Source organism: Ictalurus furcatus, chromosome 2 (assembly GCF_023375685.1).
Source record: "Ictalurus furcatus strain D&B chromosome 2, Billie_1.0, whole genome shotgun sequence".
In the NCBI taxonomy this organism is placed as follows: Eukaryota; Metazoa; Chordata; class Actinopteri; order Siluriformes; family Ictaluridae; genus Ictalurus; species Ictalurus furcatus.
The window spans coordinates 4,350,730-4,378,562 of record NC_071256.1 but is presented as its reverse complement, the minus strand read 5'-3'; the positions used below and the strand labels follow the sequence as shown (position 1 = coordinate 4,378,562).

General features: G+C 39.6%; 1 protein-coding gene across 2 annotated transcripts in view; it reads right to left on the bottom strand.

Annotated features, from left to right (window-relative positions):
• bach2b (BTB and CNC homology 1, basic leucine zipper transcription factor 2b) overlaps positions 1-27,833 on the bottom strand; it is a 107,281-nt gene that overhangs the window by 72,072 nt on the left and 7,376 nt on the right. Inside the window, exon 1 of one of the 2 annotated variants that reach the window (XM_053643940.1) lies at positions 8,692-11,795. The exons of the other annotated variant lie outside the window; for it this stretch is intronic. Within the exon in view, the coding sequence (XP_053499915.1) occupies positions 8,692-8,823 (132 nt within the window). The 5' untranslated portion in view covers positions 8,824-11,795. Of the gene's footprint in view, positions 1-8,691; positions 11,796-27,833 lie in introns of those variants that run through there. 2 annotated transcript variants of the gene reach the window in all.

Below are 27,833 nucleotides of genomic sequence, written 5' to 3'. Positions count from 1 at the left end.
ATTTCATGGATACCTGGGTAAACCACGTGTGTAAAATCTTTGCCGGGATGTATTCCGAAGTTCCAGGAAATTGTGTGCTTTCTCTCCACTTTCATGTGTTCACTTGCCATGATCAAATATAGACTAAAAGTGGGCTGTGCGCCTCTGCCCCATTTCTCCTTAACCTGCTTTTACGTCCTCATGTACCCAGAGACAAAATGCAAGCAGTTATACACACGCTCTATGCGTGATGTCCTTCTCAAGGACATATCCAGAGGCAAACGAACCTCAGACTCAGAAGTGAGCTCAGAACAGCTTCACACACTCCTGTGTATTGCAGTTTTCCATTCAAAACTCAAAGAGTTTCAGGGAATGGGCAAAAAAACGAATAATCATGAAATTCCCAGTTTACTACAACTGCTAAAGGTTTCGTGTGACATGGACTTTTGTTGGACCGCCTGAATGCCATCAACTCTTATTTGTAGGGCTGGAGATATAGAGGTGGTCAGGATAATAATCGCACACAAAAAAAAGACGGATCGGATAGGATCGAAAGCGCATTTGCATACAGCAACCTCCTGGGAAATACTACAAAGCCAATAATGCAATAACAATTCATGAACAATACGAACAAGCTTGCTTCATAAGTCAGGTCGCTGTTTCTCTGGTCTTAGTACATAGTACCTGGACACTAACATTCCGCAGTAAGCAGAAATCACAGAGCAACGCACGGGACCTCAGGTCTTCGACCACCAGAGGAGTCCGTCCGTCCGTCCATCCATCCATTGATTTTCCATACAGCTTGTCCTACACAGGGTAGCAGGGCAGCCTGGAGCCTATCCCAGGGAACTCGAGGCACAGGTTGGGGGACACCCTGGACCGGGTGCCAACCCATCGCAGGGCACAATCGCACCCACATTCACACACTACGGACAATTTGGAAATGCCAATCGGTGTACAATGCATGTCTTTGGACTGGAGGAGGAAACCGGAGTACCTGAAGGAAGCCCTCAAGGCACGGGGAGAACATGCAAGCTCTGCTCACACAGGGCGGAGGTGGAATTCGAGCCCTCAACCCCGGAGGTGCGACACAAACGTGCTAACCACTAAGCCACCGAGACCAAACACCCCCCCCCCCCCCATCTGGACATCTGGACATCTGGACCAAGCTTCTTTTTGTGTGGTGGCCATATTGTTTGCTACGTCAGCCATTTGACAATATTTCATCTCGAGGCTGTTCCCATAGCGACTTGTATGACGGACACTTGACACACATATAAAGAATATAACGTAAGTGATAACAGCAACTTGTCTTGCAGATGTTCCATATAATTAAATGTAAATGTAAACGGATTAAAAGTATGCCACGTCATTCTTAAATCGATGAAAATGGTAATCGGTGACAAATGACCCTGGTGTAAGACGAATGAAACACGTCAGGACGTGCCCTTAGTGAAAAATACACATCACACCACTCTGTTGAAAAAATACACTTCACTGAAGTACAGAATCGGTCTGACTACGCCACCACTCATCCATTTTAGCTTTGGGACCTGCTGAAGACATCTGATGCGCATCAACTCACAGTTATTGCAATGCATGACTCATCTCATCACACTGCGGTTTATTTACCTCCTGGAAAAGACTCTGCAGCTGGACGGAAACATGACACTGCGGCTTGGCTGATATGCAGCCATCTTAGGGCTCTGGCGTGGCCTCGTCAGCCGAGCTGAAACAGCGTAACGCGGCCATGTCTGTCTAATGGGCTTTAACAATGCCCACCACTCGGGCTAGCCGAAACTGGCCAGGCCATGCTAACACAGCTAATCACACGCACAGCAGCATGCAGGGTTAATAGGTCAAAGTGGGGACGGACACTTGCCTCTTGCTTGGCTTATTCAGGCTCGTTCTCGCTTTGCTTTGCTTTGTTATGATCCTGTCTGCTGTGAACGCTGGACTGTATAGGAGGGGAGCAAGGGACTGAAAGAAAGAGAGAGGGAGAGAGATGGATAGAAAGCGAGAGAGTGCTGGCAGTTACCTCGTCCCCTCCCATGCCCTCTGCATGGCTGGTGTGTGTTAAAATAAATCGGTGCCTCCCCTTTACACACACCAGACATTACCTTATACAAGACTCACTAGGGAGCAGACCACCTCTCTCTCTCTCTCTCTCTCAACCACTTTTTCTGTCCATTCCTCTCTCTGACCCCAACTCTCACAACTCCACCCCTTCCCTCCATCTGATACTCTCTTGCCCTGTCTTGTGGAATGCAGAGTGTACACGAACTCACATGACTCGACAGATCCGGAGGTCTGTAGGGGGATACGGCTCACCTCCATCCGTCCCAGACAGAAAAGCGAGGCGAGCATAAACAGAAAGATTGAGAGAGAGAGAGAGAAGTAGAGGCGCTTTGGAGCACTGGTTCAGTCTTAGCTCGAATTACGCGCCTGTCAGGTCTGACGGATTTGGCTGAGAATAAAAGAAAATAAAAGAAAGCTGGCATCCACGATGCCTCGACAAACGAGGGGACCCTTACACAGGGACCCCTATGCACCCCACAGTCACACAGGGACCCCTTCTGCACCTCGCCTTTTGTTTTCCCACCCGTTCAAATTCCGAGCACGGACGAGCCACATCCCGGATACGAATTCCTCCGTGTTCCCAACAGGAACGAGCACGACGAGTAAAAGAGCGAGGGGAGAAAAAAAAACCAAGAGAGAATAAATGAGCAAATGGAGGCCAAGATCTGAATGGGAATCCCTTGTCTTTCTCTCGACTTCCTCCCTCTCATGTTTCACACACACACACCTCGCCCGCCAATTCATACAGGACGGATCACATCACGACACGTTAGAAGATCCCGGGTGGAAGGCTAGAAGCTTAGAGTCGCAGTACTCAGCGCACTGTGCTTGGTTATGGTTCTTGTGTTAGCGGTTGCACTACTAGTAATCTGTACTAGTCATCCAGTAATTCAAAAAAGTATTTGACTAGTCATCTTTATCCGTAGTTAGTATGCCTGGAACCTCCGGGGGCCAGGGGATCAAATCCCGACTCCATCCTGCGTGTGTGGAGTTTGCATGTTCTCTCCATGCTTCGAGGGTTTTCTCCGGGTACTCCGCTTTCCTTCTCTTGCATTGTGGGAGGACTGGCATTTCCAAATTGTCCATAATGTGTGAATGGGTGCCCTGCAGTGGGTTGGCACCCCGTCCAAGGTGCCCCGGAGTTCCCTGGGACAGGTTCCAGGCTCTTCCGTGACCATGTGTTGGATATATGATATGGAAAATGGATGGATGGATGGATGGATAAAGCAAAAACGACCACTATTTATAGGCTGATTTATGAGTGCAGCCAGGACCATATCAAACCACACTACGAATTACATTTCTGTCTTCGATGCTTTTTTAAAGTTAATGCGCTGTCTAACAGCAGCGTCCGGGAGGTTTTCCCCTGGCATTTTCAACTCGTACATCCAGAAAACTTGTCTGGATTGGCGACTAGAGAATATATTAATCGACTAGTCTAAGCAGCCCATACTGTTACTGTTACCGTGTGCGTGTTGTACAGCTCCAGTTTTAAAACACATTCGAGTGCACATAGTGATGATGATGCCTCATTCCTGCACTACGTATCTCCCTTAAATATTTCCTTGCTGTTTTCCAGATGTGCAGCCAGCTTCTCTGAGTTGTGTACTCGTGTTCCACCAGCCCATCTGGCCCCAGTCTGGCGCTACAGCTACAGATGTGTCGGAAACACCGGCCTGGGCTCCAGACACGGACTGGTTACACACGGAAGGAGGGATTTTCTGACCTTAAAGGTCCGTTTCTTACCTCAAAATGTGTGACGTATGGAAGTGGAATGGGCTCAAAGGAACACATCCAGCTTGTAATGAAGTTCCGAATGGATTTCTTTCATCAAAACGACCTACAATGCCATTCGACTGCCCATTACAGGCGTGAACCCTTGCTTCATCTCGATCTTAAGTGAGCGATGCAGCGGCACTTTAGTCTTTTCGTCTGTCCGGCTTCCTCACCTCCTTTCGCTTTAACTTTCCTGCTCATCCGACCATCTTCCCATGGGAATAATGAAAATACGGCACTACCCGACAATTTAGCGCCAGAATCGCTAACCACATTTCAGTAATGTTTTCATTTCATCAAATTGGTGCTTATAGGGCTAAATGACAGCAACTTAATCTCTACACAAACATTCCTAAAGGTTTATGGTGATGGTTTGCGCTGCATAGTGAACAGAGGATAGATCTCGGAACCCGGGAAAAACGAGGAGGTTACCCGAGAGCGTCCCGAAATATCCTCCGCTCTCACCTGACAAAAGACCAAAATGGCAGGAGGCGAAACATGATACGGCAAGGTTCAAAAATAGACACCTCTCTCTCTCTCTCTCTCTCCACCCCTCCTTCCCTTTCTCTCCCTCTCTCACTTTCTTGTTTTTTAATAACCTACGATACGCGAGCTCCTGTTACGGCCCGCGAGGTCGGGGTGACGGTGAGAGGACACCGAAACACACCCGGAGCTGAAGCCGTGTCACGTCCTTCTCTTTTCTCACAGGCCAGACCCAAATAATAGCACTTGTAATGTCACACACTCGCCTGCGTGCTCCCGGGGATGATACACCGCATTCAAATAAAGGTCCATATGCTTAAATCAGACCGGCTATGTTTTGAAAAACATCTGTGTGGACAGGGCCTCAGCCTGGTATTCTATTTCAGCAGGATATAACGTGATGAAACACACGTCCGTGTCCCTCTTGGTCTCTTTATACGTCTCTTTATAAGCCTCTAAGCTCTTAAAGACAGTCTTGTGCCGAGTGCGCTGTAATATTTGGTTTAATGCTCTTAAAACATTACATCATCTCGGACAGGGAAACCCTCAGGGCTGGAGGAATCCTGTACTGGTGAACTTTCTTGGATCAATGGTATCCAAGTGGGAAGAATGGCACAAAGAGGCCTTGAATGGCCATCATTGTGTTTTGCGAGGCAGAAGCAGAAGTCTGGATTGAAGCGCGGAGGTCTGAAACACGCTCCGGAGGTGGTCTTAACGCGTCGTTCACATTCGAGGCGTTCTGAGTCACCGAGCCGAACGCCCCACTGTTTTTCGTGGGGTAAATGAGAACCAGGCTGACCCTGAGAGCTCTCCGTGCGCCTCGGTGACTCTGAGTGTTCCCGGCCACGCCGTTACGCCACGCAAATCGCTTTTTCCACTAGCCGCTCGATTTAATGCAAACCATCTGCGGTTCCAGCATGAGCGCCGCTCTGAGAAATGGCATTCATCAACGATAACAAGCAGGCGCGTTATTCTCAAGGTTACGTGGCGACTTGAGGCTCTGAAACGAAAACAAAGTCAGCGAATGACTCCGCTGCTTTTCTTGCCTTACAATCTGCTCATTCAAAGGCATTCCTGCAGCGTGATCGCGGGGTGGGGGAAGGGTGTGTGTGTGTGTGTGTGTGCGTGTGGGGGGGGGAATTCGCCTACTCGGATTTATAAGTGCATGCAACATGCCACACTACAACATCTACAATGACCTCTTTCATGAAGTACCCCCACACACACACACACACACACACACTCCAGGAGCATGCTGGGAGATAGACAGAAGGACAGCTCACACGCCGCATACTCGCAGCTCACACACATGCCGTGTCACTTCAGCGTTACGGAGTCACGTGTTTCGAGTGACCTTGTACACGTGGTACTACTCACAGCTCTGGTACCCGACCCAGGTGCACATGTAAAACCTTTTTTTTTTGGGGAGGGGGGGGGGGTATGAAACAATTATGAAACAAAAGTTACTCTATGCTGTGAAGCGTCGGTGTGAAATTCGAGACATCTGCAAAAATCGTTTGGAGAAAGCTCCGTGACTGACTGTACACACACTGCCAATCAAGTAGAATTCATCCACAGAGTAAACAAATCTTCCATCGAACAGCTAAATCTTTCCTTTTACGTTAAGACGCTACGTGTGAATAGGGTACCAGTAGATATCATGGTGAATCTTTGTGAGCTGATTGCTGATATTCTTACAAATATATATATATATATAAAGACATTTATTTATGCAAATGAGGCTTTAGTCTTAATAAAAAAAGTATACGTTTGCACGCTTAATAAAACCATGAATCTCGCCTTGTGACGTCGTTAGAGTAGAATGATTTATTTCACTGTGTTCACCTTAAGGAAAAATCATCCGTTATCATTCCACTCTAGCTAGAAAACTGACATGAAGCTGCATGTGGGCGGAGCTTAAAGCCTGCGCTTTATTTCAACTGTGAAATTCATGGAACTATTTCAAAGATTCAGCTTTTCACTCAAGCTGTCGTCGATCATTTTATTTGTCGGGAAAACCGTCGTATTCGATTCGAATAGGATGCAACGTTTCGCGTTTGTACTAGCATCACGCGGCGGGTTATATCACGTCGTTACCGTTACGTGACCGGGACAAGGAGTGCTTTAACACGATCCTATGCCAACGACATATCTGTGTCTGACTCAGCTGTCAGGTCAAGTTGACATAATGATTGCAGTCTTTATCTCAGCTGTTCGTATAAGCGTTCTAAATGTTTACGGACGTTTATATCAGTTGTCGTTGGGGGTTATTAAAGCAGGCGTTATAAACATGGTTTTAAGTAAAGCCGTAACGATTTCTCAAAAGATTTAGTATAGTTTTTTTTTTTGGTTTTTTTTTTAAGAATGCCTTCTTGAATATCATAATGTTGGTCATTGTGTAATTGTAAAACATACCAAAGCCTTGAACTTAAAAAAGACAACAACAACAACAACAAAAAAAACAACAACAAATAACAGTTTTTTTTTTTTTTTGGCGCTCCGCTGTACGAACAGAAGTGTATAGTTTTTCTGTCTTGTTCCAGCTTTAGTCAGACTAAGCGGTCTGACCTACGTATACGCTCGAAGGAAGCGTTTGCTTTCAAGTGGAGTAACTTTTCACAGCGCGCCATTAAACGTGCGCGTTACGGGGCGACGGTGAAAAAGGAGCTCGGAGCGGCTGAGGATTAAGGTCAAGGCTACCTATCCGGAACGTTCCTCCGTTTACATTTCCTCGTGCTTTTATCCGAGCCGACCTACAAAAGCAGGTCCGAATCCAAGCCAAGCATAAAGCATGAACAGATGAAGATTGGATTCCTAGCAGTGCTGGGATTTCTAAATGCTAAACTAAACCACTGCTAGCAACAACACTGGCACTGACGGACAGCAAGGAAATTACGTTAGAAATGAATTTCTTCAAACCCTGAATCCGCCGAATCCGAACGTACGGAAATAACAGATGGCCTTGAGTCTCATAGTCACTAGCTTCAACGCTTAAAAAACCCGAAATACGTTCTTGTTAATCAGATACAAATATATTATTTATACAGAACAGATCATGTGTTCTAAACAGATACAAGTACAGATCTAATAAAAGGTGCACTATTACTAGTTTACTTTCTTCGAGTGTTTTGTTTTGTTGTTTTTTTTTTTTTACTCTGGAGTGCTGAGACAAAGAAAGCCAACGTTCATTAGCATTCATTAGCATGGACGTGAACAATGCATTTACGCCACACTCATTAAGCGCCCGTTCGTTCATCATTTGTGACCGCCTGGCCGGGGTCGCCGTGTTTGTGCAATTAAGCATGTTTTTGCTATAAAATGTCGCATAAAAAGGTACAAACAAAAATCCCATCCAAATAACTGGATATTCGTTCTTCCAGCGCGGTGTTAGACACCGTTTGACGTGACGTACGTGCCGTGATATCGGGGCTGTGTGCTAATCGCATAGGCTATAAATCCATCAAACTGCCACACTACTTTGTTCCGTTGCGCAGTTCAGTTACACCGGAGGTTAATATTTATTTGGATGGTTGATATCGTAGCACCTGCAGAGGAAGTCGTGAAAAGGAAGCCTTATTTCCTGTGAAAAAAAAAAAAACGTCTTTTGTATATATTTATTGTGCAAAAATTGTCAGCTCAGAACGTGACACGCCTTTGGCAGAGACAGGATTCTAGCCTCGATGGAGATCTGTTCGCGATAGCTCGACTCGGGGTCTTTGTTCTCGGCTTTCCGCGCGCCGCTCGTGGCACGAGGTCGCGCGGCTCCCGTTAAAGATTTACCCGTCGCTTAATCTGATCTGCCTTTTAGTGTTCCGTAGGTCTACCTGCTACGTGAGGAGCTGCTAAAGTCGAGGGCCTGTGCCCTGAGAAGACAAAGGCCGCATTTCTCAGGTGTCTCAGCATCTCTGATCAACACGCTCGAAATGAAAGCCGACAATCACTCGTTTGACGTCGGTTTTAAGTTAGGTAATTAACCGATTTCGAAATTGAAAAGATTTGAAAAATCTTATGTGTTTAAAGTATAAGTCAAATAATGGTTTTTTATTTTGTTGTTTTTTTAAAAAAAAAACCTGTTTCGAAAGTTCATTTGCTCGAGCAAATTAATATCGACAGCGTATACTTACACACAATGACATTATAAATTCATTCTTTTCAATATAATCACATCTCTTAGCGTGTTAAACATTATTATTATTATATATAAAAAAAATAAATTCATCTTCGTCACTCTTAGATATAGGGAGTAAAGTCAACTGGCAGCAAGACAAAGCACGAATCCAAACACGTTTATGGGAGGAAAACAAAGCATGCTTTCGTTACATATTATCAAGAAAAGTGCACTAGGGATAAATAAGCGAAGTAAGCGTAACTCACAGAACTGACAGAAGTTCTCTCCACCGAGTTGTTGCTCTGTACGGCGCTCACGCTCACCGCTCCAGCAACACTAACACGTGTTGAGATGCACCTCAGCATGTGTGTGTGTTTGTGTGTGTGTGTGTGACTCATGCTATGCTGAGAGTGTGCTACAGCTCATGACTGGCAGCTAGCTGGTATAAATGGGCGCTAATTCCAATCAGTGACAAGCCATCATCATATTTCCTGTCACGTTAATAAACTGCGTCGAGGCTCACGGTCGAATCGATAACAGAACAAGAGCCTTTCTTATTCGGGTTATGAATTTCAAAACCGAAACCCGAGTGTCAATCGTTATCGCTGTTTACGTCTGCTGTTCGTCAGAGTAAATACTGTTAGTCAGAGTACTCAAATCTCACCGGTCAGAAGGTCTCCAGTATTTTCCGACACTGTTTTTACCTCAGACCTGGTTCTAGTACGATATCGTTTCCATAGCAACAACCATTACACGGACATGGGCGGTGGACGGACCACGTAATCGAATAATAAAACGTGAAGATTTCTGTGAGGAAGGAGTCTCCGGTGTCAGATATCAGACATGCGAACGACTTCGGGACAGAGTTTGTCGGTAACATGACAATCTTTTTGTATCATTACCTGTTTTCTAGACTAATGTAGCTGAAATGAAACGGGTAACAGGTACGACGTGTCGTTGTCATTCACAGATTTCTGTAGTAGAACAGGAATAAACTTCAGGACATAATGAGAGAGGAAAATACTCAACTTCGGACTTCGTGTTACTTTCCTTAACTAACACTGAAGTCAACACCTCAAGAGATACCGCAACACTGAATTATTATTATTATTATTATTATTATTATTATTATTATTAAATTAAAGGCTTCAGATTGTAATTCATTCAACAGTAAAATTATCCACATCATTTTATCATTCAAGAGGGTAAGTGTTAGCACTCAATGGAAATCTAGACACACTTAACAGTATTACACATGGATAATTTGTCATAAGGACCCAAACCCCCCACACACACACACACAAACACACAAACACACAGAGGTTATCGTTTCGTGCCCTGATAGATGAGCACTGTTTGCCCTGAGAAAACAGAGGTGGAAAGGGTTGCCATATAGTCAGACTTTCTGTGCCTGAGTGTGTGCATAGATATTAGCTAACAAATAAACCCTGTGTGATATCAATGACCTTTATGCAGTGGCAAAAAAAAAAAAAAAACGAAAGAAAAAGAAATCAAAAATCAAACGGCACAAATCTCATCTTCCATAGAAACAGCTTCGAAATGTTACATAACTGAACATACTGTAGGTTATGGCTGTAATCTGGATATTAGCAAGCTACTGATCAGTTATTATCAAAGGAAAAAAGTTGAAACAGGCCAAATAAATTATATAGAAACAACTACTTTGGTAGATAAGTATTTATAAAAGCTATCTATCTATCTATCTAGTGTGTTTACTATTAAGGTTACTATTAAAATTACTATTCGCCAAGACAACTATCTAGTAAGCTTGTTATTAAGGTTACTATTTACAAATTTGGCTATCTAGGACGCATACAATTAACGGTACTATTTAGAAAAGCTACAATGTGACAAACAACAACAGTGATCCAAAACATATTTTCAAAATCAACACAGAAATGGTTTACTGACCACAAAATCAAGGTCCTGATATGGACATCCCAGTCCCCTGACCTGAACCCCATAGAAACCCTGTGGGGTGAACTGAAGAGGAGAGTCCACCAATATGGACCATGAAATGTGAAGGATCTGGAGAGATTCTGTATGGAGGAACGGTCTCAGATCCCTCACCATGTGTTCTCCAACCTCATCAGGCGTTATAGGAGAAGACTCAGAGCTGTTATCTTGCCGAAGAGAGCTAGCACAAAGTATTGACTAAAAAGGTGCCAATAATTGTTGCACATCTATATTTAACAAAGATATATTTTTATAATCCTGTGTTGTATAATATATATATATATATATATATGAAAGCAGAGTATTTTTTTGAATATAAATAAAGAATTTCTTTTTTTCACAGCCTTCTTTGCTCATATTTACCAAGGGTGCCAATATTAGTGGAGGGCACTGGAACTATCTAGTAAGTTTACTAATAAGCTCACTAGTCAAGTTAATATTTACAAAACAACGGTTACTTTTAAGGTTACTATTTACAAAGCTAACTATATAGTAAGGTTAAAATGAGGGTTACTGTTAAGGTTACTATTTAGAAAAGCTAACTATCTAGCTGGGCTACTATTAAAGATAGTATTTACAAAACCAGCCATCTATTAAGGTTACTATTAAATTTACTAATTACAAAGGCAACTATCTATTAAAGTTAAATAAGGGGTATTATTAATATTACTATATACAAAGCAGGTTATCAAAAAGTAAGTTTACAATTAAGGATATTATTTAGAAAAGCTAAGTAATTAGTAAGTTTACTAAAAAGATTACTATTAAAGTTACTATTTACAAAACCAACTATGTGGTAAGGTTACAGTTAGAGTTACTATTAAAATTACTATTTGCAAAACGAATTATATATTAATGGTTACTTTTAAGGTTACTAGTCATAAAAGCTAACTATACAGTAAATTTATAAAGTAATATATAGGTTATAATTAAGGTTACTTTTTACAAAACGAACTATCTATTAAGGTTACGATTAGAGTTACTATTAGCCAAGCTAAGAACATATTAGTGGTTACTTTTAAGGTTACTATTTACAAAGCTAACTATCTAGTAAGGTTACTATTACAGTTACTATTAACAAAGCTAACTATCTAGTAAGGTTACTGTTACAGTTACTATTTACAAAACTAACTATCTGGTAAGGTTACTATTACAGTTACTATTAACAACGCTAACTATCTAGTAAGGTTACTATTACAGTTACTATTTGCAAAACTAACTATCTAGTAAGGTTACTATTACAGTTACTAGTAACAAAGCTAACTATCTGGTAAGGTTACTATTACAGTTACTACTAACAAAGCTAACTATCTGGCAAGATTACTATTACAGTTACTATTAACAAAGCTAACTATCTAGTAAGGTTACTATTACAGTTACTATTTACAAAACTAACTATCTGGTAAGGTTACTATTACAGTTACTATTAACAAAGCTAACTATCTAGTAAGGTTACTATTACAGTTACTATTAACAAAGCTAACTATCTAGTAAGGTTACTATTACAGTTACTATTTACAAAACTAACTATCTGGTAAGGTTACTATTACAGTTACTATTAACAAAGCTAACTATCTAGTAAGGTTACTATTACAGTTACTATTAACAAAGCTAACTATCTAGTAAGGTTACTGTTACAGTTACTATTTACAAAACTAACTATCTAGTAAGGTTACTATTACAGTTACTATTAACAAAGCTAACTATCTAGTAAGGTTACTATTACAGTTACTATTTACAAAACTAACTATCTGGTAAGGTTACTATTACAGTTACTATTAACAAAGCTAACTATCTAGTAAGGTTACTATTACAGTTACTATTAACAAAGCTAACTATCTAGTAAGGTTACTATTACAGTTACTATTAACAAAGCTAACTATCTAGTAAGGTTACTATAAGGGATACTACTTACAAAACTAACTATCTAGTAAGGTTACTGTTACAGTTACTATTAACAAAGCTAACTATCTAGTAAGGTTACTATTACAGTTACTATTAACAAAGCTAACTATCTAGTAAGGTTACTATTACAGTTACTAGTAACAAAGCTAACTATCTGGTAAGGTTACTATTACAGTTACTACTAACAAAGCTAACTATCTGGCAAGATTACTATTACAGTTACTATTAACAAAGCTAACTATCTAGTAAGGTTACTATTACAGTTACTATTTACAAAACTAACTATCTGGTAAGGTTACTATTACAGTTACTATTAACAAAGCTAACTATCTAGTAAGGTTACTATTACAGTTACTATTAACAAAGCTAACTATCTAGTAAGGTTACTATTACAGTTACTATTTACAAAACTAACTATCTGGTAAGGTTACTATTACAGTTACTATTAACAAAGCTAACTATCTAGTAAGGTTACTATTACAGTTACTATTAACAAAGCTAACTATCTAGTAAGGTTACTGTTACAGTTACTATTTACAAAACTAACTATCTAGTAAGGTTACTATTACAGTTACTATTAACAAAGCTAACTATCTAGTAAGGTTACTATTACAGTTACTATTTACAAAACTAACTATCTGGTAAGGTTACTATTACAGTTACTATTAACAAAGCTAACTATCTAGTAAGGTTACTATTACAGTTACTATTAACAAAGCTAACTATCTAGTAAGGTTACTATTACAGTTACTATTTACAAAACTAACTATCTGGTAAGGTTACTATTACAGTTACTATTAACAAAGCTAACTATCTAGTAAGGTTACTATTACAGTTACTATTAACAAAGCTAACTATCTAGTAAGGTTACTATTACAGTTACTATTTACAAAACTAACTATCTGGTAAGGTTACTATTACAGTTACTATTAACAAAGCTAACTATCTAGTAAGGTTACTATTACAGTTACTATTAACAAAGCTAACTATCTAGTAAGGTTACTGTTACAGTTACTATTTACAAAACTAACTATCTAGTAAGGTTACTATTACAGTTACTATTAACAAAGCTAACTATCTAGTAAGGTTACTATTACAGTTACTATTTACAAAACTAACTATCTGGTAAGGTTACTATTACAGTTACTATTAACAAAGCTAACTATCTAGTAAGGTTACTATTACAGTTACTATTAACAAAGCTAACTATCTAGTAAGGTTACTATTACAGTTACTATTAACAAAGCTAACTATCTAGTAAGGTTACTATAAGGGATACTACTTACAAAACTAACTATCTAGTAAGGTTACTGTTACAGTTACTATTAACAAAGCTAACTATCTAGTAAGGTTACTATTACAGTTACTATTAACAAAGCTAACTATCTAGTAAGGTTACTATTACAGTTACTAGTAACAAAGCTAACTATCTGGTAAGGTTACTATTACAGTTACTACTAACAAAGCTAACTATCTGGCAAGATTACTATTACAGTTACTATTAACAAAGCTAACTATCTAGTAAGGTTACTATTACAGTTACTATTTACAAAACTAACTATCTGGTAAGGTTACTATTACAGTTACTATTAACAAAGCTAACTATCTAGTAAGGTTACTATTACAGTTACTATTAACAAAGCTAACTATCTAGTAAGGTTACTATTACAGTTACTATTTACAAAACTAACTATCTGGTAAGGTTACTATTACAGTTACTATTAACAAAGCTAACTATCTAGTAAGGTTACTATTACAGTTACTATTAACAAAGCTAACTATCTAGTAAGGTTACTGTTACAGTTACTATTTACAAAACTAACTATCTAGTAAGGTTACTATTACAGTTACTATTAACAAAGCTAACTATCTAGTAAGGTTACTATTACAGTTACTATTTACAAAACTAACTATCTGGTAAGGTTACTATTACAGTTACTATTAACAAAGCTAACTATCTAGTAAGGTTACTATTACAGTTACTATTAACAAAGCTAACTATCTAGTAAGGTTACTATTACAGTTACTATTAACAAAGCTAACTATCTAGTAAGGTTACTATAAGGGATACTACTTACAAAACTAACTATCTAGTAAGGTTACTGTTACAGTTACTATTAACAAAGCTAACTATCTAGTAAGGTTACTATTACAGTTACTATTAACAAAGCTAACTATCTAGTAAGGTTACTATTACAGTTACTAGTAACAAAGCTAACTATCTGGTAAGGTTACTATTACAGTTACTACTAACAGCTAACTATCTGGCAAGATTACTATTACAGTTACTATTAACAAAACTAACTATCTAGTAAGGTTACTATTACAGTTACTATTAACAAAACTAACTATCTGGTAAGGTTACTATTACAGTTACTATTAACAAAGCTAACTATCTAGTAAGGTTACTATTACAGTTACTATTAACAAAGCTAACTATCTAGTAAGGTTACTATTACAGTTACTATTAACAAAACTAACTATCTAGTAAGGTTACTATTACAGTTACTATTAACAAAGCTAACTATCTAGTAGGGTTACTATTACAGTTACTATTAACAAAGCTAACTATCTAGTAAGGTTACTATTACAGTTACTATTAACAAAGCTAACTATCTAGTAAGGTTACTATTACAGTTACTATTAACAAAGCTAACTATCTAGTAAGGTTACTATTACAGTTACTATTAACAAAGCTAACTATCTAGTAGGGTTACTATTACAGTTACTATTAACAAAGCTAACTATCTAGTAAGGTTACTATTACAGTTACTATTAACAAAGCTAACTATCTAGTAAGGTTACTATTACAGTTACTAGTAACAAAGCTAACTATCTAGTAAGGTTACTATTGCAGTTACTATTTACAAAGCTAACTATCTAGTAAGGTTACTATTACAGTTACTATTTACAAAGCTAACTATCTAGTAAGGTTACTATTACAGTTACTACTAACAAAGCTAACTATCTGGTAAGGTTACTATTACAGTTACTATTTACAAAACTAACTATCTAATAAGGTTACTATTACAGTTATTATTAACAAAGCTAACTATCTAGTAAGGTTACTATTACAGTTACTACTAACAAAGCTAACTATCTGGTAAGGTTACTATTACAGTTACTATTTACAAAACTAACTATCTAATAAGGTTACTATTACAGTTACTATTTACAAAGCTAACTATCTAGTAAGGTTACTATTACAGTTACTAGTAACAAAGCTAACTATCTGGTAAGGTTACTATTACAGTTACTAGTAACAAAGCTAACTATCTAGTAAGGTTACTATTACAGTTACTATTTACAAAACTAACTATCTAGTAAGGTTACTATTACAGTTACTATTTACAAAACTAACTATCTAGTAAGGTTACTATTACAGTTACTATTAACAAAGCTAACTATCTAGTAAGGTTACTATTACAGTTACTAGTAACAAAGCTAACTATCTAGTAGGGTTACTATAAGGGATACTACTTACAAAGCTAACTATCTAGTAAGGTTACTATTACAGTTACTATTAACAAAGCTAACTATCTGGTAAGGTTACTGTTACAGTTACTATTTACAAAACTAACTATCTAGTAAGGTTACTATTACAGTTACTATTAACAAAGCTAACTATCTAGTAAGGTTACTATTACAGTTACTATTAACAAAGCTAACTATCTAGTAAGGTTACTATTACAGTTACTATTTACAAAACTAACTATCTAGTAAGGTTACTATTACAGTTACTATTAACAAAGCTAACTATCTAGTAGGGTTACTATAAGGGATACTACTTACAAAACTAACTATCTAGTAAGGTTACTATTACAGTTACTATTAACAAAGCTAACTATCTGGTAAGGTTACTATTACAGTTACTATTAACAAAGCTAACTATCTAGTAAGGTTACTATTACAGTTACTATTTACAAAACTAACTATCTAGTAAGGTTACTATTACAGTTACTATTAACAAAGCTAACTATCTAGTAAGGTTACTATTACAGTTACTATTAACAAAGCTAACTATCTAGTAAGGTTACTATTACAGTTACTATTTACAAAACTAACTATCTAGTAAGGTTACTATTACAGTTACTATTAACAAAACTAACTATCTAGTAAGGTTACTATTACAGTTACTATTAACAAAGCTAACTATCTAGTAAGGTTACTATTACAGTTACTATTAACAAAGCTAACTATCTAGTAAGGTTACTATTACAGTTACTATTAACAAAGCTAACTATCTAGTAGGGTTACTATAAGGGATACTACTTACAAAACTAACTATCTAGTAAGGTTACTATTACAGTTACTATTAACAAAGCTAACTATCTGGTAAGGTTACTATTACAGTTACTATTAACAAAGCTAACTATCTGGTAAGGTTACTATTAGAGTTACTATTAACAAAGCTAACTATCTAGTAAGGTTACTATTACAGTTACTATTAACAAAGCTAACTATCTAGTAAGGTTACTATTACAGTTACTATTTACAAAACTAACTATCTAGTAAGGTTACTATTACAGTTACTATTAACAAAACTAACTATCTAGTAAGGTTACTATTACAGTTACTATTAACAAAGCTAACTATCTAGTAAGGTTACTGTTACAGTTACTATTTACAAAACTAACTATCTAGTAAGGTTACTATTACAGTTACTATTAACAAAGCTAACTATCTAGTAAGGTTACTATTACAGTTACTATTTACAAAACTAACTATCTAGTAAGGTTACTATTACAGTTACTATTAACAAAGCTAACTATCTAGTAGGGTTACTATTACAGTTACTATTAACAAAGCTAACTATCTAGTAAGGTTACTATTACAGTTACTATTAACAAAGCTAACTATCTAGTAGGGTTACTATAAGGGATACTACTTACAAAGCTAACTATCTAGTAAGGTTACTATTACAGTTACTATTAACAAAGCTAACTATCTAGTAAGGTTACTATTACAGTTACTATTAACAACGCTAACTATCTAGTAAATTTAGAATGAAGGTTACTATTTATTAAAGCTAAGTATCTAGTCATTCTACTAGTACGGTTACTATTAAAGTTACTATTTAGGAACGTTAACTGTCTAGCAGGGTTACGATAAGGGATACTACTTACAAAACTAACTATCTATTAAAGTTACTATTTACAAAGTTAATGATTTAGTAAGGTTGCTATTTACAAATCCAGTAAAACTTTCATTATTATCCTAGCTAACTAGTTTCTGTGAGTCCTAAAGTGGCTTTCTGAACGTATGGTTAGCATTAGAGCTAATCTACAGGATAGATTACAGGCAAACGTTATCGCTAACTATGATAGTCTAGACAGGTTTAGACAGTAAATAAACACCTTTCCACACACACACACACACACACACACACACACACACACAGAGCAAAGCAACATTCCATACTAGCCTGTGACAGAGAATTCAGACAGATCATGTTTAATGCTTTACATTCCTCAAGACAGCAAAGTATCACGGAGTAGCCTTCAACCTCACAACTTTTTCATCCATGTTCGCTGTTGTCCCCCCCCCAAGTAAATCATTTATGGATTAAAAAGAAAAGTAAAAAAAAAGATAAAAGATGCAAACTAATGAGCACAAACCACAGTTGTCTGGCCGTGTTGGCAGGCAAATGAAAACAGGATGCTGTAAGCTTTAAGAATCCTCTTCTCTTTTGTTTGCTTTGTTAAGCCTCATTGTAAGTTCAAACATGGCCACACACACACACACACACACACACACACACACACACACACACACACAGACCACGCATTTAAGACCCAAGCTATATATGATCTTGCTTTCATTAGAACTGTTCCTACATGGGGATGTCCTCATGAGGAAATATGGTACAGTATATGTAAGGGGGAAAAAAAAGCACATGAGGGCATGCTGTTATAGGAAAACCATCAACGGTGAGAGACGTGATGCGGCCCAACACTACATACTGGATTGTTTCGCTATAACTGTATGCCCTCGAGTGTTTTATAATTCTATTATATGACATATCCACTTGCCAACGATTTTTAAAGGACGACACGGTGCACTTTTTATCCATTTAGAGTTGCTATTCATGTTTAACGTGAAGCAAACGACTTCCTGTTACGACTTACTTTATGGCTTCCTCACTGCTCGCCAGCCTTAAGTCAATAAGATTAAAAAAACCGGCATCTTGTCATCTTATCAACTCCTCCTGTGTCATGGAAATCTGACTGTTACAGAGCACTGACACTGGAGACTCCTTCCTTTCCTTAAACGCTAAATACACGATTTTTCCTTACAGAAAACGTCACCGTAGTTACGATTACTGTACGTGATGGCGTTTTTCTGTGATCATTAGCCTCGTGATGAGACTATGTGGAACGAGTGGTTCTGAATGTGCGGTCACTATAGAAACAATAACGTATTAGAACAAAGAGCGATAATTAGGCCTGGCTTTGGGACTGGATTGCATTATGGGATTTGTCTTTACAAGAAGGACGCCTTCATCTGTCCATAATAAGGATCTGTAGATGTTCATTAAAAAGAACTATATCGTGTTGCCTTCTTGCGCATCCGTGAACGTTTGCACCTTCTGTAACAGTCGTGTCCGAGTCCCTCGGTGTGAAAAGATCTCTCATCATATAGTCCCTGCTGGAAAGGGCTCAAATATGCTGCGAAAGCAAAGGATGTGCACGGCCTGAAGAACAGGACTCGTGAACAGCTCTCACAAAGCATAAACGCATCATGTCGCTGATCATCCAGGTAACACCACACAGTGTTAAGAATCGACCGCGTGTACACTTCTGAACCGGTTCGCTCGTGTTTAAATCCGGTTATTATTGTGTCTCGTGGACTATGCGTAAACATCTCTTATGTCAAATAGCTTATTCAGGGCACTTTTTATGATCCATCTTTTTTTTTATTTTTTATGAACATGTTGCAGATTCTGCAAAGCGTATTTAACTTATGACCTCAAGTGTATATATGTGCACGTTCAAAAACGATGCACACACACACACACACACACACACTCATAACAGTGCACTCGTAGAGTTATATCTTACAGCTGTAAAATGAGTGTGTGTGCATACACTCTATATCGTTGCACAGACGTCAATGTATCAGTGACAGACAGATCTGCAACAGAGCCGTGTAACCGTACTATAGGCAATCGATATATATCTTTACTTAGCTCTCTGTCTCTCTCTATATATATATTTATATATATATAAACAGTAACAGCACGAAACACACTCTGTGCACAACATCAGTGATAGCAAACGTACATGTGCAAACCTGGAACGCAGCCATATAACTTACTGTAGTCAATCAGGAAGTGGTCATGAAGTTCCACGCCCGCCTCTCACCCCTCCACCCTGCTCCCCAACCCCGTGCCACCTGCGCAAGTCCCACAGGATGCATGCACACACACACACACACACACACACACACGCGCACACTGCACAATCATCAACCCACCCACATTCGAACAAACACACAACCGCCCCGCAGACACACACCTACACCTCCAGCTGCAAGAGTAAAACCGCATATTGAGCTTGTTTTTCTTCAGCGTCTCAGAAATCACTAGCTTACCCGACGCTGAGGAAACTGCCAGCGCGTTCGTCTACACTCAGCAGAACACGCACACAAAAACATCTTGATGTCGAGTTGTAAAGTAACACATCGGCACTTGTGCTTCGAGTGTAGTCTTCATAAGGCTACGTACGATAAATAACACGGTACCTGCGCGAATGTTTATAAACAGCTCATTCCAGTTCCAGCTACGATATATATGTCCTCATACGGTACATCATATACAGCTTTGGAGTCTGCCTTTCGATTTTGGTGTTTCAAAGTTGTGTTATAACAACACTGGGAAGAAGTTTTTTTCTTGCCTTTTTTCTTCCGTTGTCATAAAGAGCTTGCGTAGCTGACGACGTAGGTATCCTTCAAAAACATCGAAAACCAAGGCGCTCTATATGAATATCCATAATTCTCCCTTCATGGCGTCAGAACACTGTCGTAAGTATTCAGGGAAACAGCTCGATTGATTTAGGGCTCGGAAAATATTCCACACTGCAATTTTGTTCGATTTTTCCTATTAACCTCAAGTCCTGTCATATCAATACTATTATGCGTCTCTGACATAACAGGAGTGCGGCGATCTAGACCAAAAGGTAAGTCGTAAGACAGCTCATTAAGCGTCATAACACATCCGCATCTCAACAAGACCGATTCGGGTTGTGTTATGACGCGTTCTGAGATTTGTGACTCAGGCGTTGTGTCAATTTGACACCGAAAATTGACGAAAGTGACCTTTTTTAATTTTTTTGAATAATGAAATGTAAATGTTTATGTAGGCTTGTGTAGGCGTCATGTAGCCTTAGAAACGCTAGTAAGACTGACACTTAGGCTCCAATGACAAATCGAGACGACGAGGGGAATTTCAAGTTTTGCATGAGGCTGATTAACCACACAAGTTGACATAACGCATGAGAGGAGTTTAGATGATTTAAGATGGTGTTATGATACTTACGTGTGACAGGATGCCATGGCAACATATTGGCAATGACACATCGCATCGAAAATCAAAACCGGACTCGTAGTGATTTCGGGTCAAGAGATGTGTAAATATTCTTTAAGCAGACAGGAGAAACTTTACTTCAGAACATGTACACGGTCTTGTTACAGTGTAATGTAAAGGCAATGGTAAAACCTTCACTGGGTCACTGTTTTGTACAGGGTTTCTATGCCAGGTATAAGAGTGTAGAGCATCTATAGGAAGCAGATATTTCAGACATCAAGCACAGCCTGGAAGGCGTCATAACACAACCGTGTGTCAACGTGAATCTGTCTTTTAGCCTCATGCCTTTTGGATTAAGCCTTTATAACGTGTGTATTCAGGTTAAAACCTTCAGTACGTCACAGCGCTATTCGGGTTTTCACATCAGTGTTATTAACACTGATTAACTCTGTTACGTCGGTCATAAGTCGGCCACGAAAGGGTCCTAACAAAGTTAAACGAAGAAAGAATTGTGGAGTTGGGTAACAGAAAGAAAGAAAAAGAAAGAAAGAAAGAAAGAATTGTGGAGTTGGGTAACAGAAAGAAAGAAAGAAAGAAAGAGAAAGAATTGTGGAGTTGGTAACAGAAAGAAAGAAAGAAAGAAAGAAAGAATTGTGGAGTTGGTAACAGAAAGAAAGAAAGAAAGAAAGAAAGAATTGTGGAGTTTTTAACAGAAAGAAAGAAAGAAAGAAAGAAAGAAAGAAAGAATTGTGGAGTTTTTAACAGAAAGAAAGAAAGAAAGAAAGAAAGAATTGTGGAGTTTTTAACAGAAAGAAAGAAAGAAAGAAAGAAAGAAATAATTGTGGCGTTTTTAACAGAAAGAAAGAAAGAAAGAAAGAATTGTGGAGTTTTTAACAGAAAGAAAGAAAGAAAGAAAGAAAGAAAGAAAGAATTGTGGAGTTTTTAACAGAAAGAAAGAAAAAAAGAAAGAAAGAATTATGGAGTTTTTAACAGAAAGAAAGAAAGAAAGAAAGAAAGAAAGAATTATGGAGTTTTTAACAGAAAGAAAGAAAGAAAGAAAGAAAGAATTGTGGAGTTGGTAACAGAAAGAAAGAAAGAAAGAAAGAAAGAATTATGGAGTTTTTAACAGAAAGAAAGAAAGAGGAAGAAAGAATTGTGGAGTTGGTAACAGAAAGAAAGAAAGAAAGAAAGAAAGAGAAAGAAAGAATTGTGGAGTTGGTAACAGAAAGAAAGAAAGAAAGAAAGAAAGAGAAAGAAAGAATTGTGGAGTTGTATAACAGAAAGAAAGAAAGAAAGAAAGAAAGAAAGAATTGTGGAGTTTTTAACAGAAAGAAAGAAAGAAAGAAAGAAAGAAAGAATTGTGGAGTTGTATAACAGAAAGAAAGAAAGAAAGAAAGAAAGAAAGAAAGAATTGTGGAATTGGGTAACAGAAAGAAAGAAAGAAAGAATTGTGGAGTTGTGTAACAGAAAGAAAGAAAGAAAGAAAGAAAGATAGAATTGTGGAGTTGTGTAACAGAAAGAAAGAAAGAAAGAAAGAAAGAAAGAATTGCGGAGTTGTATAACAGAAAGAAAGAAAGAAAGAAAGAAAGAAAGAAAGAATTGTGGAATTGGGTAACAGAAAGAAAGAAAGAAAGAATTGCGGAGTTGTATAACAGAAAGAAAGAAAGAAAGAAAGAAAGAAAGAATTGTGGAGTTTTTAACAGAAAGAAAGAAAGAAAGAAAGAAAGAAAGAATTGTGGAGTTGTATAACAGAAAGAAAGAAAGAAAGAAAGAAAGAAAGAAAGAATTGTGGAATTGGGTAACAGAAAGAAAGAAAGAAAGAATTGTGGAGTTGTATAACAGAAAGAAAGAAAGAAAGAAAGAATTGTGAAGTTGTGTAACAGAAAGAAAGAAAGAAAGAAAGAATTGTGAAGTTGTGTAACAGAAAGAAAGAAAGAAAGAAAGAATTGTGAAGTTGTGTAACAGAAAGAAAGAAAGAAAGAAAGAAAGAATTGTGAAGTTGTGTAACAGAAAGAAAGAAAGAAAGAAAGAATTGTGAAGTTGTGTAACAGAAAGAAAGAAAGAAAGAAAGAAAGAAAGAATTGTGGAGTTTGTAACAGAAAGAAAGAAAGAAAGAAAGAATTGTGGAGTTGTATAACAGAAAGAAAGAAAGAATTGTGGAGTTGGTAACAGAAAGAAAGAAAGAAAGAAAGAATTGTGGAGTTTGTAACAGAAAGAAAGTAAGTTTGCTGATAACAAGCTGCTACTGCAGAGCAAGACACGCCCCTGGGGGCGGGACATATACCTTCCAGAGAGCATTTAATTGGATGAATACACAACACATCCAGAGTCATCAAGGAATTTTAGTGATTGTGAGATTTTTGAAATAAATCAGTCAGTGGATTCCGGTGTTAATGTTTACGCAGGTTTACAGTTCTCCTGAAAAAAAAAGCAGCTCACGCGTCTCGTGTGTATCCCTGTGAACATTCCTAACGTCACGTCCCGCGATAACAATAAATAATAACAACAACTCCGTCGGTAATGCTTCGCGACAACACAAATCAGCATGTGTATAAACAGCTGGCTGTGAGATTCGTGATGACTCCCAATCTCAAAGCGCACTTCTTCTTCGCCGAACAACTCCGAGAGCTGTGATTTGTTTACTCTGACACGGGATACGCACTTATTAGTCACGCGTGATTATTCATCGTCATTCAGAGATGTCACGGACTTCACACACGGCTGTTTCGTATTCCGCTGCTCCAAACACGCACAGCGGGAATGTTCGCTTTAGTTGCTCATTAAACATTTCTCACATCAGGAATCTCTTTCTGTTACCGCATCCCTTTCCATCCCTCCCTCCCTCCTTCCTTCCTTCCCTCGGTCCCCCTCCCTCCCCCTCCCTCCCCCTCCCTCCCCCTCCCTATGAAGCCATGATCTCATCCTCTTCCCAGGAATCCGCTGATTGTTTTAAATACCTTCCACTCTGGCGCTGGACCGGAGTGACTGCGCAGCTCGTTCCCAAGCGCCTCGGGAATGAAAGAGGGAGAGGAGAAGGGGTGGGGAGCGGGGAAGGAACGAGAAAAGGAGGGAACGGGAAAACAGCGGGGAAACGTCACGTCGACGTTGACGGCGATCCGGTTCGCTTGGGGTTGTTCTGAATTAGCCAGGGCCTTTTAATCCGTCCAGGGAGAAAGGAAAAGGCAGATCAAGGGAGGAGAAGAAAAGAAAAGAAAAGAAACCCCTCCACAATCTGCACGTTCAGGCCAAGTTATTGTTGGCCGCAGGCCGGAGAATTCGATGATGAAACGAGCCACCGAGGTACATGAGCTTGTGGGATTTTTTCGTTCTGGTCTTTCCCGGCTCGAGTATCGAACCGTCCTCGTATTCGCTTCGTTTTCGAAGCACAGTGGACGCGAAGTCTTTCTCTCAGCGATCAGCGGTAAACAACACCGTACGGAAAGTCGCTATTACATCATATGCTGCTAGGCTTGCACTTTTTTTCTTACACGTCCAATCAAAATGGACTGAACATTATTTTTAGGTCTAGATATATATAAATATATATATATATTCCTGCCGTGACGCTGTGTGGGCGGAGTTTGCATGTTCTCCCCGTGCTGCGGGGGTTTCCTCCGGGTACTCCGGTTTCCTCCCCCAGTCCAAAGACCGGTGCATGCACGGTAGGCTGATCGGCGTAGTCTAAAGTGTCCGTAGTGTATGAACGGGTGTGTGAGTGTGTATGTGAGTGTGCCCTGTGATGGATTGGCACCTGTCCAGGGTGTACCCCGCCTTGTGCCCCATGCTCCCTGGGATAGGCTCCAGGCTCCCCGTGACCCTGAAAAGGATAAGCGGTATAGAAGATGGATGGATGGATGGATGGACGTTCTGTAGGTGCCTGATGATGTCACGTCATAAAAAATTCAAAATAAATAAATAAATAAATAAAATTCATAAGATGTTCCCAGCCTGATGAAAGCCAATGAATTTATTTTAAAATTTCTTTCTTTTTTTCTTTAACTTCGTCAAACACATAAAAATCCCATTTAAAAAAAAAAGAAAAGAAAAGAAAAACCCCCCTCTTCTGCGTTCAGATTGTAAACCAATCGTTTTTTCGTTTTCGTTATCAGTGAACGTTTTAAATGGATCGATCTGACTCAAAATGAACGTTAGACTTCAGTGAAAGTGGGGTTTGGGTGGAGATATCGAGTGCATATTTGTGGTACGTTCAACCGGATAAACCTCAACAGAGGGTGAAAAGGTGATTCATTCGGCGCAAGACAAAAAAAACAAAAACAAAAACAACAAAAGCAAAAAACACACGCGATAAAAAGCTTCCCCGAGAGCTGTCCGATAAAAGCGTGGTGTAATTAACGCCGGGAAAACCCTGGCGTCGGAGTTTTACTGCCTCGTTATCACTCGGGACTCTGTAAAGCAGGATTTTTACTGAGAGAGATTTTTTTTCTCTCTTGAACATGCACTGCGCTCTGTTTGTTTCCTGCCTCTGTGTGTGTGTGTGTGTGTGTGTGTGTGTGTGTGTGTGCGCGCTTCAGTGCTCTGTGCAGTGCAGTGTGTACGTTATATTTAGAGGGAACCCGGTATTACTGAGCCAAGCTGCAGATGAGTCATTTGTGCCAACACGGACCAGTGACACCGCTGCTTCCCCCAAAGATTTCCTCAGAAACTCTGCGTGTGTGTGTGTGTGGGGGGTGTGTGTGTGTGTGTGTGTGTGTGTGTGTGTTTGCATGGGTTTATTTGTGCATCTGTTTACGTCCGTTTGTTTATGTGGAGTCAGTGATACATGGTATGAAGGATGGGTGTGAGTAAGAGAAACTGACCGTGTGGGTATGTGTGTGTGTCTGGGATAGCCCCAGGCTGTGTCTGGCCCATATTTAGTCTTACTGTCTCTGCTATGAGTTTCTGTGTCTGCTTAGCTCAGCTCAGCTTGTGCGTGCTCCTTGGGTCTGAGCAGAACCGATACCGAGGCTCACGATCTGATCTAGAGTAATACAAGAGTACACCCAGTACAAATCAGTATAACAATACACTAGTGTATTACATTATATTATATTATATTAAAGCGCACCTATTTTGGGTTTGAAACGTGCCGAATTTTGTTTTAGAGGTCTCATACGATAGATTTACGTGCATCCGAGGTAAAAAAAACAAAACAAAAACAAACACTTTAACGTGCTCAGAATTTAAAGTGCGGCGTTACATTTTTTTCCCCCAGTGTGACAAACGACTCGTTAAACGATTCGTTCGAAACTCCTCCTTTCAGAGAGCATAATCGGCTCTGGTTGGTCAGATGTCCCAATCTGTTGTGATTGGTCTACCGCTGTCAGCGAGTGTTTTTTCTTACAAACCTACGTAGGTTCGTACAGGAAGTAAAGTCCGGAATCACGAACGAGCCGATTCGGCTGTTCGGAATCGATTCCTTCTTTCGGGAGCCGATTGACTCGTGAGTCAATTAGACTCGTGCGCTTTGGTTTCTGGAAACTCTGCAGACGTTTTCCCATTCGCGAACGGCTCGCTAGAAGACACGCTACATGAAAGGTCGTATTTGGAAAACCATCATAGGAAGGTCTCGTTTACCGACGAACGTCACGGCGAAAGACCGCGCGAGAGAGGAAGACGTCCTCATTTAACCTAAAGGTCCTCTATAGTGACTGCGTCGGGAAATGAGTGTATGAAACGACTGACTCTAGATACATAAAGGGTGTTTGAGTAAGCACAGATACATGAATGAGTGTGTGTGTGTGTGTGTGTGTGTGTGTGTGTGTGTGTGTGTGTGTGGTCAGACGAAGATCTCGAGTTTCCTTCCACGTGCTATTGTACCTGTGCACTGCACATGTTGATTGGAGGCAGAGATCTTCACATGCAACCTCTGCGCACACACACACACACACACACACACACACCTACACGCACTTAAAAGTTGCTGGACACGGACATGAAAGACCACCACAAACACACACACACACACCCCCACTGGTGTATTTTAAGGGCTGCAGAAGTGTGAGTTACAGACGCCATCGAGACCAAAATAAACGGGTGACTAAACTACTGAGTGCAGTCTCACCCACACACAAATTCCACACACTTACACACATTCCATCCCGAGCGAAACGCTACAGTGACGCGTGCTATATAGTAAACCACTCTCATGCACAGCGCACTCCAGTACGCTTCTGTAAAGCGCAGTATACGGTATACAACTACAACTGGGCGATGTACTCTACAGCATAATACCAGAAGTCAACACCTTCGTCGTGTTCCTCAAAGCGTTCCTCGATCCGTTCTCCGCAGCGTATCAGTGCACGTTATCCTGCAATTAGAAAGACGGGAAAACCGCTACCGTGAAGGCGTGTAGTCGGTCCGCGACGATGTTTACGTAGGTAGTACGTGTCGAAGTAACGTCAACTCCAGGACCCAAGGTTGACCAGCGGAACATTTCCCAGAGCATCACGCTCTCTCCGCAGGATTCCCATAATGCACCCTGGTGCCCGGTCTTCCCCGGGAAAGCGACGCACGCACGCACACGCACGCACACGTGTGTACTAGACCATATTGTAATATAGTACTGCACCGGGGTATGCTGTAGTACACTGTGCAGTAGTCTAGTGCACTACAGTACGACGTATACTACAGCACAGCGCAGTGGAGCTCAGTACACTACAGTACGACGTATACTACAGCACAGCGCAGTGGAGCTCAGTACACTACAGTACGACGTATACTACAGCACAGCGCAGTGGAGCTCAGTACACTACAGTACGACGTATACTACAGCACAGCGCAGTGGAGCTCAGTACACTACAGTACGACGTATACTACAGCACAGCGCAGTGGAGCTCAGTACACTACAGTACGACGTATACTACAGCACAGCGCAGTGGAGCTCAGTACACTACAGTACGACGTATACTACAGCACAGCGCAGTGGAGCTCAGTACACTACAGTACGACGTATACTACAGCACAGCGCAGTGGAGCTCAGTACACTACAGTACGACGTATACT